General features: G+C 37.8%; 1 protein-coding gene across 3 annotated transcripts in view; it reads left to right on the top strand.

The window, feature by feature from the left end:
• Positions 1-18,934, top strand: part of Cntnap5bl1 (contactin associated protein family member 5B like 1) — a 1,004,796-nt gene that overhangs the window by 368,382 nt on the left and 617,480 nt on the right. For all 3 annotated transcript variants that reach the window (NM_001329899.3, XM_063272228.1, XM_063272229.1), the window contains 1 exon segment: positions 14,950-15,097. In NM_001329899.3, coding sequence (NP_001316828.2) covers positions 14,950-15,097 — 148 coding nt within the window.

Here is an 18,934-nt window from a genome sequence, read left to right as displayed (position 1 = left end):
TCTATCTGTCTATCTAATATATCATATGGGGTGAAAGACCCTTCTACTTCTCAAATCAAAGTAGTTTTCTACTTAGACTAAAGTAGGAGGCAAGTGGTAAGTATCACTGTGAAGCCATGGCCAGGGTCTGGTCCTGCCCATGGCTAGTTCTACTTTGTAATTCCTGTAAGGGATCTCACAAGTTTACAACATTGTTTGAAGTCTCCTCAGGCTGACACAAGCCTTTTCCTCCTATCACAATGAATGCCTGAGGAAACTCCACTTTTTGATGTATTGATTTTCTATATTGCTGATTCAAACTTGGTAATATCCTGGACTGCGGAACTTTTAGCTTCTCTGGCCTTGGCACTTCTGGTTCGAGATTGCAGCTGTGCAACTCTTTTCGGGGTTCCATAGTTCATTCCACTAGGAGTCTTTAACTCTACTCAATAAATGAGATAAGAGAGATTAAAAAAGATTCTGATTGAAAATATGGAATCCCTGAGGTGGAATGTGAAAAATAAATATAAGTAAAATTTACACTTCTCCTTCAAAGTCCAGTGACTTCCTACATCATTATGTCAACTCTCCAATGACATTACTCAGAATGTTCCTAACAAAAGGCAGGTAATTGGAAAGTAAAGCTGAATCTTTGAAGACTTATTGGTAAAATTGGAAAACCTATCTCCATGTGTATATATAGTTTCAAAGAAATAGATCTGTGATACTAGCTTCTGATACAGTTCAAAGACTAACATTTCTTTCAGCAATTAGAAAGACTCTTCCTTCTTCCTCTGTCTCTGTCTCTATCTCTGTCTCTCTGCCTCTCTCTCTCTCTCTCTCTCTCTCTCTCTCTCTCTCTCTCTCTCTCTCTCTCTCTCTCCCTCTCTGTATGTGCAGATGTGTATTCCTATGTCATGAGTCCCCACCAGATATAATGACTCAGACCACTCAGACATGGCCAACAGTAAATTTTTATTTTAGCTAGCTTAGAGGAAATGGTTATTTTGGTCTAATTATAGCCCAAAGTATTTAAAAGAAGAGGCTATAGAAGGCAAACATCCGGTTATCTCTCTGAAGCTAATGTGAGGAGACAAATTTGAGGCAAATCTTTCGCAAGCAGACAGTTTAGAAGACAGTTTTACTTCAAATGTTTTGTCTTCAGCCTTCTAAAATAGTTACATAATTTTCCATGTAATTTTCCTCAAGATCAAGTTCTAGCAAATCCTGAACTGGACTTATCGAGATTACAAAATGGAGGAACCTCTGAACTCTCTTGTGGTGGCATATATGTGGAGGACAGAAGTAGATGTAAGTTTATTCTCAGTGAACCTGTACCTTGCTACATCAACTGGCCTAGCTGGCCAGCAAGCCTCAGAAACCCTCTGGTTTCTGTCCCCAGAACTAGAATATATGTGCAACTGGGTACAACTTTCTACATGGGTCATGAGGTCATCATGCTAGCAAAGGAAGTATCACTGCTTGAGATATCTCCTTAGTTTGGCACATACTCTTTTCTGTTGTCAAAAGCAAGTTTCATGTTTTTAATTTGGTTTCCATTCACTTAGAGTTAGACCTCAAAGATGGCAATAAACAGCCACAGTTTTGGTCTCAATCTATCATCAAACCTTGCATCAGAAATTAATTCCTTTACTGTGGAAATGCCTTCTACCTTCTTTTTTTTCTCCCCCAAACCCCCATTGTATTCCAAGGATCATTTTGAGAAACACTACCTTTTTTTTTTTTAATTTGGGGAATCCGTGCTTGAACATTGATAATTTCCCAGATCCACCTGCCTAATAATGATGAATAACAGGTGAAATGAAAATGAGAGCAGAAATCTGGAACACATGGGCACTGGAAAAAATTTCCTGAACAAAACACCAATGGCTTATGCTCTAAGATCAAGAATCAACAAATGGAATCTCATAAAACTGCAAAGCTTCTGTAAGGCAAAGGACACTGTGGTTAGGACAAAACGGCATCCAACAGATTGGGAAAAGATCTTTACCAATCCTACAACAGATAGAGGCCTTATATCCAAAATATACAAAGAACTCAAGAAGTTAGACCGCAGGGAAACAAATAACCCTATTAAAAAATGGGGTTCAGAGCTAAACAAAGAATTCACAGCTGAGGAATGCCGAATGGCTGAGAAACACCTAAAGAAATGTTCAACATCTTTAGTCATAAGGGAAATGCAAATCAAAACAACCCTGAGATTTCACCTCACACCAGTGAGAATGCCTAAGATCAAAAACTCAGGTGACAGCAGATGCTGGCAAGGATGTGGAGAAAGAGGAACACTCCTCCATTGTTGGTGGGATTGCAGACTGGTAAAACCATTCTGGAAATCAGTCTGGAGGTTCCTCAGAAAATTGGACATTGAACTGCCTGAGGATCCAGCTATACCTCTCTTGGGCATATACCCAAAAGATGCCTCAACATATAAAAGAGACACGTGCTCCACTATGTTCACCGCAGCCTTATTTATAATAGCCAGAAGCTGGAAAGAACCCAGATGCCCTTCAACAGAGGAATGGATACAGAAAATGTGGTACATCTACACAATGGAATATTACTCAGCTATCAAAAACAACGACTTTATGAAATTCGTAGGCAAATGGTTGGAACTGGAAAATATCATCCTGAGTGAGCTAACCCAATCACAGAAAGACATACATGGTATGCACTCATTGATAAGTGGCTATTAGCCCAAATGCTTGAATTACCCTAGATCCCTAGAACAAAGGAAACTCAAGAAGGATGATCAAAATGTGAATGCTTCACTCCTTCTTTAAATGAGGAAAAAGAATACCCTTGGCAGGGAAGGGAGAGGCAAAGATTAAAACAGAGACTGAAGGAACACCCATTCAGAGCCTGCCCCACAGGTGGCCCATACATATACAGCCATCCAATTAGACAAGATGGATGAAGCAAAGAAGTGCAGACCGACAGGAGCCGGATGTAGATCGCTCCTGAGAGACACAGCCAGAATACAGCAAATACAGAGGCGAATGCCAGCAGCAAACCACTGAACTGAGAATAGGTCCCCCGTTGAAGGAATCAGAGAAAGAACTGGAAGAGCTTGAAGGTGCTCGAGACCCCAAAAGTACAACAATGTCAAGCAACCAGAGCTTCCAGGGACTAAGTCACTACCTAAAGACTATACATGGACTGACCCTGGACTCTGACCTCATAGGTAGCAATGAATATCCTAGTAAGAGCACCAGTGGAAGGGGAAGCCCTGGGTCCTGCTAAGACTGAACCCCCAGTGAACTAGACTATGGGGGGAGGGTGGCAATGGGGGGAGGTTTGGGAGGGGAACACCCATAAGGAAGGGGAGGGGGGAGGGGGGAGGGTGATGTTTGTCCGGAAACCGGGAAAGGGAATAACACTTGAAATGTATATAAGAAATACTCAAGTTAATAAAATAAATAAATAAATAAAAATAAAATAGATGAGTTTTATCAAAAAAAAAAAAGAAAATGAGAGCAGAAGAGAGAAGATTTTGATAAACTTTGTCCGTTATGTTATTCTACCAAAGGTTGATACCAAATATATACAACCTCTGCTAAGATGCAAATCTCAGGATAATGAAAAACAAACAAACAAACAAACAAACAAACAAACATGTGTTATCAGCTTTAATACAACAGTCTCATTGAGTCTGTTATCACATCCAAAATTCTCAGTTGTGGAATTGAATTGGAAGGAATCTGATTACCTGACTAACAAGTTGGGGCATATCTACTGGAGCAATCACTCATCCATGGATATAACCCTGCAAAGTTATGAGAGGAAATACTATGAAACATACCCAGAGCAACTTTCTGGTCACCATTTGACCCTCACAATACCATTACCATGCATCCTCTGACCCTGGCTAATCACAGTTGAAAAGGACTAGGAAGCCATTTTAAAGTCATTTCTAGTAGGAGGATCCCACAAGTGGAATATAACCGTCAGAGACACAAGTACTCTTCTCCACACCTTGTGACAATTTTTTTGCCCTTCTCATTGGATGGTAGCATGCAACTGCAGAGTCCTGAATGCTGACATAGTCTGTGCTTTTCTGCAGCACTCATGTCTGAGAATTAAGAGCTGAGTTTAGCTGTTGGAATGGCAGAATCTCTAACTTGCAATGATATTCCAGTGGCCCTTAATATTGAATCAACCTTAAGAGTGTGTCTTAGAACTCCTGTCCCTTGAATTCTCATTGAAAACAGTGTACAGGTCTTTGCAATATCACATATTAAAATTGGAAGCTAAAGCAGAAGGACTGAAGGTCTGAGTTAAACCTGGTTATATAATAAGACATTGTTTCCCAAAGGCCAACAAAAGATTTAAATTCTGTAAATGAGTTCCAATATTATGACAGTAGTTGACATTCTGGTGTATACTAATCACATAAGGTGCTTTATGAGAAAGTAGCAGCTCAAAGTCTAAGAGAACAGATGTAGACTATCATTCTATGTTTACTAAAAAGGCAACGATTATTACTCTACAAGAATTTGTCTCATGCACCCTACCGTGCATGGAAAGGAAGATGGGCAATAATTAATAGAGGATAAATATTAGAAAGAGATATATGACAAACACAGATTATAATTCTTTTTTATTGGATATATTTTATTTACATTTCAAAAGTTATTCTTCTTCCCGGTTTCCCAGCCATAAGCCACTTATCCCATCCCCTTACTTCTTTCTATAAGAGTGTTCCCCCTCCCAACCACTCCTTTCTCACCTTCCCGCTCTGACATTGCCCTACACTGGGTGGTTCAGCCTTGGCAGGACTGAGGGATTCTCTTCTGCTTGATGCCCAACAAGGCCATCCTCTGCTAAACACACAGCTGGAGCCATGGGTCTCTTCATGTGTAGTCTTTGGGAGGCGGTTTAGTCCCTGAGAGCTCTACTTGTTTTATATTGTTGTTCTTATGGGGTTGCAAGCCCCTTCAGCTCCTTCAATTCTTCCTCTAACTTCTCCAACAGTGACCCAATTCTCATTCAATGGTTTGAGGGCTAGCATTCACCCGTCTGTATTTGTCAGGCTTTGACCGAGCCTCTCAGGGGACAGCTATATCAGGCTCCTGTCAGCATGCACTTCTTGGCTTCATCAGTATATCAATAATGTCTAGGTTTGGGGATATATTATATATCTGGATCCCAAGGAGGGCCTGGGTCTGAATGGTCATTCCTTCAGTCTATGCTCCATCTTTGTCTGCATATCTCCTCCTATGAATATTTTTGTTCCGCTGTGTAAGAAGAACTAAAGCATCCATAATTAGGTCATCCTTCTTGAGCTTCATGTAGTCTGTGGATTGTATCTTTGGTAATTCAAGCTTTTGGACAAATACCCACTTATCAGTAAGTACATACCATGTGTAAATTTTTGTGATTGGTTTACCTCACTCAGGATAATATATCCTGAGTTCTATCCATTTGCCTATGAATTTCAAGAACTCATTGTTTTTGATAAATGAGTAGTAATCCACTGTGTTCATGTACCATATTTTCTGTATCCATTTCTCTGTTGCAGGGCATCTGGGTTTTTTGCAGCTTCTGTCTATTATAAATAAGGTTGCTATAAACATACTGGAGTCTATGTCTTTGTTGTATGTTGGAAAATTACTTAGGTATATGCCCAAGAGAGGGGTAGCTGGATCCTCAGGTAGTACAATGTCCAATTTTCTGAGGAACCTCCAGAATGATTTCCAGGGTGGTTGTACCAGCTTGCCCTCCCACCAACAATGGAGGAGTGTTACTATTCTCCACATCCACACCAGCATATGTTGTCACCAGAGTTTTTGATCTTAGCCATTCTGACTGATGTGAGTTGGAATCTCAGGGTTGTTTTGGTTTAGATTTCCTTGGTGACTAAGGATGTTGAACATTTTTTAGGTACTTTTCAGCCATTCGATATTCCTCAGCTGAGAATTATTTGTTTAGTTCTGTAACCCATTTTTATAGGGTTATTTGGCTCTTTAGAATCTAACTTCTTGAGTTCTTGTATATATTGGGTATTAACCCTCTAATTGATGTAAGATTGGGAAAGATCTGTTGGTTGCTGTTTTTTCCTAATGACAGCGCCCTTTGCCTCATAGAAACGTTGGAGTTTTATGAGGTCCCCTTTGTCAATTCTTGCTCTTAGAATATAAGCCACTGATGTTTCATTCAGGAAATTTTGCCCAGTGGCCATGTGTTCAGGCTCTTTGCCGCTTTTTCTTCTATTAGTTTGAGTGTATCTGGTTTTATATGGAGGTCTGTCTTAGTTCGGGTCTTATTGCTATGAATAGACACCAAGACTAATGTAAGTTTTATAAGGGACATTTAATTGGGGCTGGCTTACAGGTTCAGAGGTGTAGTACATTATCATCAAGGCAGGACCATTGCAGTATCCAGGCAGGCATGGGGCAAGAGGAGCTGAGTTCTACATCTTCACCCAAAGGAATTCAGCAACAGACTGAGCATCCTCAGGCAGTTAGGAGAAGGGTCTGCAAGCCCACCTCTACAGTGACACACTTCCTCCAACAAGGCCATACAATCTAATTGTGCCAATCCCTGGGCAAAGCATATGCAAATTATCACAAGGTCCTTGATTCACTTGGACTTAAGGTTTGTTCAGGGTAATAAGAATGGGTCAATTTGCATTCTTTTACATGCTGGCCTCCAGTTGAACCAGCACCATTTGTTGAGAATGCTATCTTCGTTTACAGTGGATGGTTTTTAGCTCCTTTGTCAAATATCAAGTGACCATAGGTATGTGGGTTCATTTCTGGGTCTTCAATTCTATACCATTGATCTGCCTGTCTCTGTACCAATACCATACAGTTTTTATCACTATTGCTTTTTAATACTGTTTAAGATCAGGGATAGTGAATCCCCCAGAAATTCTTTTACTGTTGAGAATAGTTTTGCTATTGTGCAGTTTTTGTTATTCCAAATGAATTTTCAAATTGATCTTTCTAATCCTATGACTAATTAAGTTGGAATAATTTTGATGGGGATTGTATTGAATCTGTAGATTACTTTTGCAAAAATGTCAATTTTCACTACATTTATCATACCAACCCATTAGTGGGATGTCTTTCCATCTTCTGAGGTCTTCTTCAATTTCTTTCTTCAGAGATGTTAAGTTCTTTTCATGTAGATCTTTCATAGCCTGGCTAGAGTCACACCCAGGTATTTTATGTTATTCATGACTATTGTGAAGGGTGTCATTTCCCTAATTTCTTTCTCAGCCTGTTCAGCATTTCAGTAAAGGAATTCTACTGATTTGTTGGATTAATTTTATACCAAGCTAATTTGCTGAAGTTGTTTATCAGGCTTAGTAGTTCTCTGGTGGAACTTTCGGCGTCATGTAAGCCTACTACCTTGTTATTGGCAAATAGTGATATTTTGACTTCTTCCTTTCCAATTTGTATCCCTTTGACCTCCTTTTGTTGTTTGATTGCTCTGTCTAGGACTTCAAGTACTGTATTGAATAAGTAGGGAGAGAGTGGGCAGCCTTGTCTAGTCCCTGATTTTAGTGGGATTGTTTCAAGTTTTTCTACATTTAGTTTGAGATATGCTACCATTTTGCTATGTATTGCCTTTAATATGTATAGGTATGGGCCTTGAAATCCTGGTCTTTCCAAGACTTTTAAGATGAAGCGGTGTTGAATTTTTTCAAATGCTTTCTCAGCATCTAATGAAATGATCGGGTTTTTTTCCTTTGAGTTTGTTTAGACAGTGGATTACGCTTATGGATTTCGGTGTATTGAACCATTCCTGCATCCCTTGGATGAAGCCTACATTACCATGATGGATCACCTTTTTGATGTGTTCTTGGATTCGGTTTGCAAGAATTTTATTGAGTATTTTTGCATCAATATTCATAACAGAAATTGGTTGGAAGTTCTCTTTCTTTGTTGGGTCTTTGTGTGGCTTAGGTATAAGCCTAATTATGGCTTCAGAGAAGAAATTAGGTAGTATTCCTTATGTTTTGTGGAATAGTGTACTGGCTGTTTTTGTATGTCAACTTGATGCAAGCTGAAGCTATCACAGAGAAAGGCACCTCAGTTGAGGTAATGCCTCCAGGAGACCCATCTGTAAGGCATTTTCTCAACTAGTGATCAAGGGTGCAGGAGGAACCAGCCCATTGTGGGTGGTGCCATCGTTGGGCTGAGAGTCTTTAGTTCTGTAAGAGAGCAAGCTGAGGAAGCCAGGGGAAGCAAGTCAGTAAGTAACATCCCTCCATAGACTTCGCATCAGCTCCTGTTTCCTGACCTGCTTAGTTTCCAGTGCTGACTTCCTTTGATGATGAACAGCAACATGGAACTATAAGTTGAATAATCCTTTCCTCCCCAACTTGCTTCTTGGCCATGATACTTGTGACTAAGTCAAATAGTTTGGACAGTATTGATATGAGGTCTTTTATGAAGGTCTGAAAGAATTTGGCAATAAACACATCTGTTCCTAGGCTTTTCTTCTTTGGTTGGGAGAACATTAATAATTGCTTCTATTACTTTAGGAGTTATGGGACAGTTAACATGGCTTATCTGATCTTGGCTTAACATTGGTACCTGGCATCTGTCTAGAAAATTGTCCATTTCATCCAGATTTTCCAGTTTGGTTGAATAAGGCTTTTGTAGTGGGATACTTGATTTTTTGTTGGATTTCCTCAGATTCTGTTTTTATGTCTTCCTTTTCACTTCTGATTTTGTTAATCTTAATTTACTCTCTGAGACCTCTGGTAGTCTGCCTAAGGATTCATATAACTTATTGATTTTTCCCAAAAACCAGCTCCTGGTTTTGTTGATTCTTTGTTTAGATTATTTTGTTTCTACTTGGTTGATTTCAGCACTGAGTTTATTTCCTGCCTTCTACTATTCTTGGGTGTGTTTACTTCTTTTTCTTCTAGAGCTTTTAGGTGTGCTGTCCAGCTGCTAATGTATGCTCTCTCCAGTTTCTTTTTGCAGGCACTTGGGACTATGAGTTTTCTTCTTAGCACTGCTTTCATTGTATCCCACATGTGTTTGGGTATGTTGTTCCTTCATTTTCATTAAATTATAAGCTATATTTAATTTCTTTCTTTATTTCTTCCTTGACCAAGTTAGCACTGAGTAGAGCATTGTTTATCTTCCATGTGTATGTGGACTTCCTGTCATTTTTCTTGTTATTAAAGAATATCCTTAGTCCATGGTGATTTGATAGAATGCATGGGATTATTTCAATCTTCTTGTGTCTGTTAAGACCTCTTTTGTGATGGATTATTAATCCATTTTGGAGAAAGTACCATGAGCTGTGGAAAAGAATGTATATTCTTTTGTTTTAGCAGAAAATATTCTATAAATATCTGATAAATCCACTTGGTTCATAATTTCTGTTTGTTTCCCCATGTCTTTGTTTACTTTCTGTGTCCATGATCTGTTCATTGATGAGAGTAGCATGATGAAATCTCCCATTACTAATGTGTGAGGTATAATGTGTACTTTGAGCATTAGTAAGGTTTATTTTATGAATGTAGGTGCCCTTCCATCTGAAGCATAGATATTCAGGATTGAGAGTTCATCTCGGTGTATTTTTCTTTTGATGAATATGAAGTGTCCTTTCTTATCTTCTTTGAAAACTATTGTTTGAAAGTTGAGTTTTTTCAATATTAGAATTGTTACTCTCGCTTGTTTCTTCAGACCATTTGCTTGGAAAATTATTTTCCAGCCTTTTACTCAAAGGGAGTGTCTATGTTTGTCACTGAAATTTATTTCCTGTATGTAGCTAAATGCTGGATCTCTTTCCATATCCAGTCTGTTAGTCTATGTCTTTTTATTGGGGAATTGAGTCCATTTATGTTGAGATATTAAGGAATAGTGATTGATGTTTCCTGTTATTTTTGTTGTTAGAGGTGGAATTATGTTTTTTGTGGCTCTTCTTTTGGTTTGGTTGCAGGGAGATTACTTTCTTGATTTTTCTACAGTGTAGTTTCCTTCCTTTGTTGGAGTTTTCCATATATTATCCTTTGTAGGGCTGGGATTGTTGAAAGATATTTGATAAATTTGTTTTTGTCATGGAATATCTTGGTTTCTCCATATATGTTAATTGGGAGTTGTGCTGGATATAGTAGCATGGGCTGGCATCTGTGTTCTCTTAGGGTCTGTATGACATCTGCCCAAGATCTTCTGGCTTTCATAGTCTCTGGTGAGAAATCTGGTGCAATTCTGATATGTTCACCTTTATGTGTTACTTGCCCCTTTCCCCTTACTTCTTTTAATATTCTTTATTGGTTTTGTGTGTTTGGTGTTTTGGCTATTGTGTGATGGGAGGATTTTCTTTTCTGTACCAACATATTTTAAGTTTTGTAGGCTTCTTTTATGTTTATGTGTGTCTCTTTCTTTAGGTTAGTGAAGTTTCCTTTTATAAGTTTGTTAAAAATATTGACTTGCCCTTTAGTTCAGGAATCTTTGCTCTCCTCTATACTTATTTTTCTTAGGTTTGATCTTCTCATTGTGTCCTGGATTTCCTGGATGTTTTGGTTCAGAACTTTTTCTGTTTTACCGTGTCTTTGACTGTTGTGTCAAGGCTTACTATGGCATATTATGTCCCTGAAATTCTCCCTTCTATCTCTCTTTTGTTATTCCTTATTATTGAGGTTAAAACTAGACAAAAGAGGCAGAATGTAATGGAGAAGGTGTTATGTGATAAAACTTTTCCTGGAGATATTCAACACATGTCTACTTACTTCAAATAAGAAATAAAGTGATGAGTATCAGCCCAGGACACACAAGACCAAAGCCCAAAGGAACATTATTTGCCCAAGAAGGACAAAGAGTGAGAAATAAGAAACAGACAGAAGATGGAAGATGGGGGACAAAAGGAAGAGAACAGGGAGAGGGGTATTTGTCCCAGAAAACAAAGGACTTCCTCTAGGTAGAGAGGAAACAGATGTGGCTCATGGGAAAATGGTAGTTTATAAAGGTACAGCGGTAACCTTATTTTAGAATGATGTGTTGAATTTTGATTGGGCATGATAATTGGGTAAGCCAAAGGGACCTTTTGATTGATGAATTTCAGTACTTGGAATTACCAAGGCTGAAGGAATGGGAGAGAAGAGAAAAACCTGCCAGAGACATGTTTCCCATGCTCTTGTTGGCTAGAGTGTTTTCAGGGAATCCATAACAGACCAAGATATGGGTACCGCATCCATCATGGTATCAGTGAGTTTTGTTGGAATTGTTTCCAGGATTATGCATAAAGCGTTACATACAGAAGCAGAAATGATTCAGATAGCTGTATCATCAAGGCCTACCCCAGCATGGATGATAGCTCATGGATAAATCTGCATAATCTAGAGCACACTGTACAGCCTTCATGCAGATCAATAGGTTGGATAATGCCCATTCCACATTCTTTAGTTTGTCAAACCTTGTTCAGGCAGCTTGGATGTTTTTTGTTTCTTACAGGCAACTTTTGCTTTTCTGAGAGTGACTCTCAGGTACTATTGTTACTCAAGTAAGGTGAAGCCTATCAAATCTAGTTAGTTTCAGGGACCTCTTGAAGCTTGTATTAGTTGAGCTGTTTACCTTCCTGCTTAAGGGGCTTCTTGCAGGACCAAATGTTTCAATCTGAGATTAAAAAAAAATATTCACAACAAAAGAGGATCAAGGATCTCCTTTCACTAAGCACAAAGCTGCAACTAAGTACCTATACAGCCATCAAATGAGGAGTGGTCCTCAGCTGAAATCAGAGATTGACTTGTGAAACTGTTAAAAAGTTGGTAGTTTCAACTGCTCTTCAAATTATGAACTAACAAAACAAACAAAAAAGCTTGAACTCAGAAAATTCCTTGTTTTGATTTTCTATTTCATTCCTAAAATGTAGTTTTACAATCCTTGCTCATCCTCAATAGCAGGCCAACTCCTTGTATATTATTTCTGTTTTTTCCATTATCTGAGAGTCTTATGCAAACCCATTTTATCACATACTCAAAAAGAAGAGTCAGGAACATAGAAGCTGAAGTCAGTTTATTGATTTCAGCTTTAACACTGTGTTTTTTAAATGTACCTTATCAAATGTGAGAAAATGTCTCTTTGATTAGTTCTGAGCTTCTAGTACTTCCTTCCCTTTATTTTGCCCTCCTGGAGAGACAGGCCTTTAGATGGCATTCAGAAAATTTTGATTTTCAAATATCTTGATTAGAGCTTCAAGGAATCAGAATTTTAGAATTACTATTTTAGAATACAGAATATACATTCACACAATGTTATTTTCACAAATATGTCCTTGAAGAATTTTTCTGTCTGTCTCTGTCCATGTACCCGTCTGTCTCTTTGTCTCTACATCAATCTCTGTCTCCCTCTCCCTTCCTTCCCCACCCCATTCTCTCTGTCAGTCTCTGTCTCTGTCTCTCTGTCCATCTCTGTCTCTCTGTCTCTGTCTCTGTTTCTCTCTCTTTGTATGTGTGCATTTGGGGGGTGGGTATTTCTTCCTTTCTGTGTCTCAAAAATAGTTTTTCTTGGTGTTTTCTTTACCACTAGAGTGAAATCAGGTCTGTAATGTTTTGTGTCACTGCACATGATCAGGAAAGTGATGTACAAGATTACTGAAGCTGAGAAAGACAATCATATCTTCGTGAAACACACATTTCTGAGTAATAGCTGACAGCTTTCACTGAAATATAGACAACAACCTTGGCAAGCTCAGTTGGAACAGTTGTATAACATAAACACATTGACTTAAACCGAACCATGCTCTTTAAAAATTTTTAGATGTTCAATTTTATTATGGATATTTGATCCTGATTTTTTTATGCTTAGGATTGGAAACTGTCTACAGAAAAATAATAATTGTAAAATAATAATCCATGTAGATGAAGTCTATGAGATATAATACAAGTGAACCAAACAGGTCTTATACTCTGTGTGTGTGTGTGTGTGTGTGTGTGTATGTGTGTGTGTGTGTGTGTGTGTGTATTTGCTTATGAAGCATGTATGTATATGTGGTATATGTGAATATTTGAGCATGGGTGAGTGTGCGTGAGCACATACAGGGTCCAGATGACATTCCTCTTCTAACACTCTGTGCCTTGGTCCTTTGAGCAGGCCCTCTTTCTGAAGTATAAACTTTTGGATTTTGGCTAAGCTGGTAGGCAACAAATTTCAGCAACCTTAGTATATCTTCCCCCTTTAATTCTGGGATTATGAGTAAGCATGGGACCATTTCATGCTCATTGTATGGGTGCTGGAATTTAATCTGTATTCTTCATACTTGTTTAGAAAGTTTTCATTATACTACAAGATGTATCTTCTTATTTTTGAAATTAAAATATAATTTTATCATGTCCTCCCCTTTCCTATCTCCATTCCTATCCCATGTACTTTCCATTTTCTACCTCAAATTTAAAACCTTATTTTCTATAAATTGTTCATATATATATATATATATATATATATATATATACATATACATATATACACATAGATACATGTATGCCTATATTTATATGTATATGTGTATGTGCATATGGATATGTATGTTTATATGTATATGCATATGTATATGTATAAACCTGTTCAGTCTCTACAATGTTGAATATATGTATCTGCTTTCAGGACTGATCATTTGATACTGGATAACCAAATGTGGGGCACTTTTCAGGGTACCTCCCGTTCTCAGCATTCCTTAATTGCCTATAGTTCCTGAACTTCCTCCTTTCATGTTAACATGTCTATTGGTTTTGTCCTTGTTTGGAGCTTACTTAGACAGTAATGTGGGTAAGACTTCCTGGTTATAACTCCCTTGATATTCTTAAGAGACTTAATTTCACAGGAAGTGTTCTGTTCCTCTTACTCTTACATTTTTTTCCTCCATCTCTTCCATAATGGTCCCTGAGTCTTAGGTGCTGGAGTCCTGTTGTGGCTGTATGTATCAGTTGGTCCCATCCTAAACTTATTGCTCTCTACATTTTCCAGAGTTGTGTTTTCTGTGATGGATTCTGTTTCAACAAAATTTTTTCTTGACCAGGTGTAAGGATTTCACTTAAATGTGCATATAAGAGCAAATATTAAGAATGGATTTACAGATCATGTTGGTTTAATAAAGTGATGGTTTTATGTTCTCCAAGATTCCTGACCACACTAGACCCGGTTATTGGGCAAAGTTAAGTGTGAACATTCTTTTTTTAAAACATTTTTATTGAATTTTTAATTTTTATTTCTAATGTTATCCCATTTTCCCTTTTCCCATTCTTAACCACTGACCCATTTCTTCAGACTATATGTAACTTTTGCAAATAAACATCAATCACAAATGAACAAAAGAATGAACTACACATATAGCTTGACTGTAATGATTCATTTTTGTAAAACTTGATCATTGCATAGAAAGTGGGATCTATATAAAAAAAAGGTTGGGTCTTGTAATAGGACCGTCTAGGAACTGAAATTCAGGCTAATTTTCTAACTACTATGTGATTGTATTATTTGAAGATTTATTTCCTTATAGGTTTCCCATACTGCACAACTTTTTTCTTTCAATTTTTAAAATGGAGATAATTATGTTATGTGTTTTATGTAGTAACTGGTCTTAAATAACATTGACAATTATTTCAGTAAAGCACCTTTTCTTCTAGAAGGGTATTGTCAGGCAATTTATTGTTCACAGTGAGTATAAACATTTTGGAAACTGGAACATCATGATATGTTTAACATTTAAATGTTCAGGTGTCATACACATGCTGCTTCCTTCATTTAGAACAATATGATATGAGAGGAACATCCTAAAGATTAATATTTTGTACTTATAAAAATTTTAAGGCCTGAAGCAGGAGTTGCACATTAGAATAATGACAGGGAAACTAGGGCCTTTATTTTGTTTTGTCTTCTCTTGTTTTGTTATTATTGTTGACATTCCCAAAAATTTTAGTGGAGAAACATCCATGTTTCTTTTGACATGGCTTGGTACTATATAAGTCACTGAGTTTCTTTCTCTCTTCAGACATTTGCTGGAAACTTGAATGCTGACAGTGTGGTTCACCACAAGCTGCTGCACTCTGTGAGAGCCCGCTTTATTCGCTTTGTGCCCATGGAGTGGAATCGAAATGGAAATATTGGCATGAGAGTAGAGGTCTATGGATGTTCCTACAGTAAGTACCCACTTGTTCCAAGTCACATAGCTGTGTGGGTGAATGATGCTGCTTATGGAATACGAGTTTATTCATATTGAGAATTAAAGGGTGTGTGTTTGTGTATGTTTATGTCTATGTGCATATGTGTAGATGCAAAAAGCAGCTAGAGCGAAATCTCCAGTGTTTCTGAAGAACATCTTTTGACCCAGAATTTTTCACTTGGTCTGGAATATTCAGCTGAGCTGATGCTGACACAGAATGGTCTTGACATCTCAGTTTCTCTACTTCTGGGGATTACTAATATGTACTACCATATCCAACTTGATTTAGGCACTGGGATTAAATTCTGGTCTTCAAGTTTACAAAGTAAGCACTTTAAAGGAGTATGTAGTTCCACAACATATATGTGTGTGTGTGTGTGTGTGTGTGTGTGTGTGTGTTTATATATATACATATGTGTGTGTGTGTGTGTGTGTGTGTGTGTGTGTGTGTGTGTGTGTGTGCCTCAGCTGATACTCAGTGGGACTCACAATAGTGATGAGGCAATTTCAAAGCTAAGAGTCCTATGGCCTTGGATAACAATTTGCCACTTGCAATCAGAAATAAGTATGCTCAGCTTTTCTTTTTAAGTGTTGTAAGCTATTGTGAAGCTCTTTCTATACGGCAGGAAAGGAGCGTGTTCTCCTTCACATTCTAAAACAGAGAAAATTTACACTCAGGATAATTGAAAAATTCTCTTAGGCTGTCATGGTATTCATATGCTATCTTGGGAACTGTTTTTAGTGAATTTTAAGTAGGGATGAATCTTGAAGAAAAGGAGGCTGTAAAGGTGAGCAGAAATGAAGATGGTTCGATAACAATGGTCTCCACCCTCATAATGTTGCAATCCTTTAAAAAGTCCCTCATGATGTTGTGACCTCCAACCATAAAATTATTTTATTACTACTTTATAACTGTAATTCTGCTACCACCGTTAGTCAGAAAGTAAATTTTACATGGGATGTCTGTGAAAGGATCATTTGACCCCCAAAAGTGTCATGACCATATTTTGAGAATCATTGTGCTAGAAGAAAGGATACAATCAGGAAAGCAGCTATCTTAATTCTTGCTTGAAGGCATAATAATGAACATACAAACTGTTTCATTATGAATTTATTTTCTTCGTTTAAGCAGTGGCATTTATCTGCTGATTTTATAACAATATCAAGGGTACCCTAAGGAGTTAATATACTTCGTCAGCACACTTTTAAAAAACTTAGTAATATTGTCTCTGTTTCCTATTATGAAAATAAAATAATAAATAACCTTCTCCAAAGAAAACATGTGCCTTTTTCTTAAGTAGAAATATACCCACAGATATGTGAAAGCCCAGCTCTTGTTTATTCCAAGATACTCCTGATTCTGCGTGATTCCAGGCCTTCTTCATCGCAGAAGGCCAACATTCATTTTACCTTGAAAAACATTTTCAGGGAGAATGATATTAATTATTTCATCTTACAAGGACAAGGCAGTTTTCTGTTAAATATGTAGCAGGGGCCACAGACTAGCCAATATCTGCTCTTTGCTTGGTGCCATAGTACCTTGGAGTTCTGAGGGAATTAGTTAATACTGTTGTTCTTCCTAGGGGATTTTAATCACCTTCAGCTCCTTCAATCCTTCTAACTTTTCCATTGGGGTCCCTGGGCTCAATCAAATAAATGGCTGTAAGTATCTGGATCTGTCTCAGTCAAGTGCTGGCAGGATCTCCCAGAGGACAGCTGTGGTAGGCTGCAAGTACAAATTGGCATCAGCAATAGTATTGGGGTTTTTTGTCTAGGCCTGGGAGGAATGGAATGTTGGGGTTGTCTCTGGATGGCTTTCCTTCAGTCTCTGCTCCATTTTAGCACCTGTATTTCCTTTAGTCTAGAACAATTCTGGGCTAAAATTTTTGAAATGGTTGGGTGATCCCATCCCTCAATTGGGGGCTATGTTTATCTACTGGAGGTGGTTTCTTTAGTTTCTATTTGTATCTCCCACTGTTGGGCATTTCTGCTAATGTCATCTCTATTGGGTCCTGGAGCCTCTTGATTCCCTGGTGTCCGGAACTTTCTAGTGCTCATCTCCATACCCATTCTCCTCTCCACAATGATGCATATTTCTATTCATTCTCCTGACACTCTAGGCATCCCTCATTTTTCTTCCCATACTTGGCCCTGTCACTCTTCCCTTTTCTTTTCCTCCCTTCTTTCACCCAAGTACCTCTTTCTGCCTCCTGTGACTATTTTCTTTCCCCTTCTAAATAGGATTGAAGTAGCCACACTTGAACCTTCATTCTTGTTCTATGAGTTTTATGATGGGTATTCTGAACTTTTTGACTGATATCTACTTAGCAATAAGTATATACCATATGGGATGGTTTATATATACTTGGCCCAGGAAGTGTCATTTTTGAGAGTGTGACGTTATTGCTAGCTGTGAGTCAGTTTTCTGTTAGCAGCCTTAAAATAAAGATGTAGAACTCACAGTTCCTCTTGCACCATGCCTGATTGGGTGCTGCCATGTTGTTGCATAATGATAATGGAATGAACATGTGAAGCTATAAGCCAGCCCCAATTACATGGTGTCTTTATAAGAGTTGCCTTGCTCATACTGTCTCTTTACATCAGAAGAACCCTAAGACATCATGTATGTCCTTTTGGGTCTGGGTTACCTCACTCAGGATGATATTTTCTAGTTCAATTCATTTGCTTGCACAATTCATGTTGTGATAGTTTTTAATAGCTGAGTAGTATACCATTGTGTAAATGTACCCCATTTTCTATAATGATTCATCCATTGAAGGACATAGGGATTGTTTCCATCTCCTAGTTATTATAAATAAGGCTTCTATGAACATATTGGAGCTCATGTCCTTGCCCATGAGTGGAATAGCTGTTTCTTCAGGAAGAACTATTTCCAATTTTCTGAGAAACTCAAAGTTCTACTTAGACCATTTGGACAACAAAAGGAGGTCAAAAGGGATACAAATGAAGAAATCAAGTTTTCACTATTTACAAATGATATGATAGCATACATAAGCAACCCCAAAAGTTTTACAAGAGAACTCCTACAGCTAATAAACACCATCCAACATAAGAGTCACAAATAATATGAAATATCTTAGTATGACTCTAACCAAGCATGTGAAAGATCTGTATTCTAAGAACTTCAAGTCGCTGAAGCAAGAAATTAAAAAAGACATCAGAAGATGGAAAGATCTCCCATGCTCATGGATCAGTAAAATTAACATAGTAAAATGGTCATCTTACCAAAAGTAATCTACAGATTCAATGCAATCCCCATCAAAACTCCAATTTTCACAGTGTTAGAAAGAGCAACTCCTAAGTTCATATGGAATAAGGAAAAAAACCACAATAACAAAAACAATTCTCAAAACTAAAAGAACTTCTGGAAGAATAAACATACCTGACCACATGTTGTACTAGATAGGAATAATGATGAAAACTTCATGGTATTGGCACAGAGTCAGATAAATCAGTGGAATAGAACTGAAGACCTAGAAATAAACCCCACACACATATGGATACTTGATCTTTGACATAGAAGCTAAAACCGTATAGTGGATAAATGAAAGCCTCTTCATGAAATAGTGCTGGTCTCACTGGTGGTCTGCTGATAAAATAATGCTATTTGATTCATTTTATCTCCTTGTACAAAACTTAATGACAAGTGGATCAAGGACCTCAACGTAGAACAAGATACAGTGAAACTAATAGAAGAGAAAGTGGGCAACAGCTTCATACAAGTTGGAACAAGGAAATTTTTTTTAAACAGAACACCAGTGACTCAGGCACTAAGGTTAAAAAGTGACAAATG

Source organism: Rattus norvegicus, chromosome 13 (genome assembly GCF_036323735.1).
Source record: "Rattus norvegicus strain BN/NHsdMcwi chromosome 13, GRCr8, whole genome shotgun sequence".
Classification (NCBI taxonomy): Eukaryota; Metazoa; Chordata; class Mammalia; order Rodentia; family Muridae; genus Rattus; species Rattus norvegicus.
The sequence above is the reverse complement of the archived record's forward strand: the minus strand, read 5'-3'. Positions and strand labels throughout refer to the sequence as shown.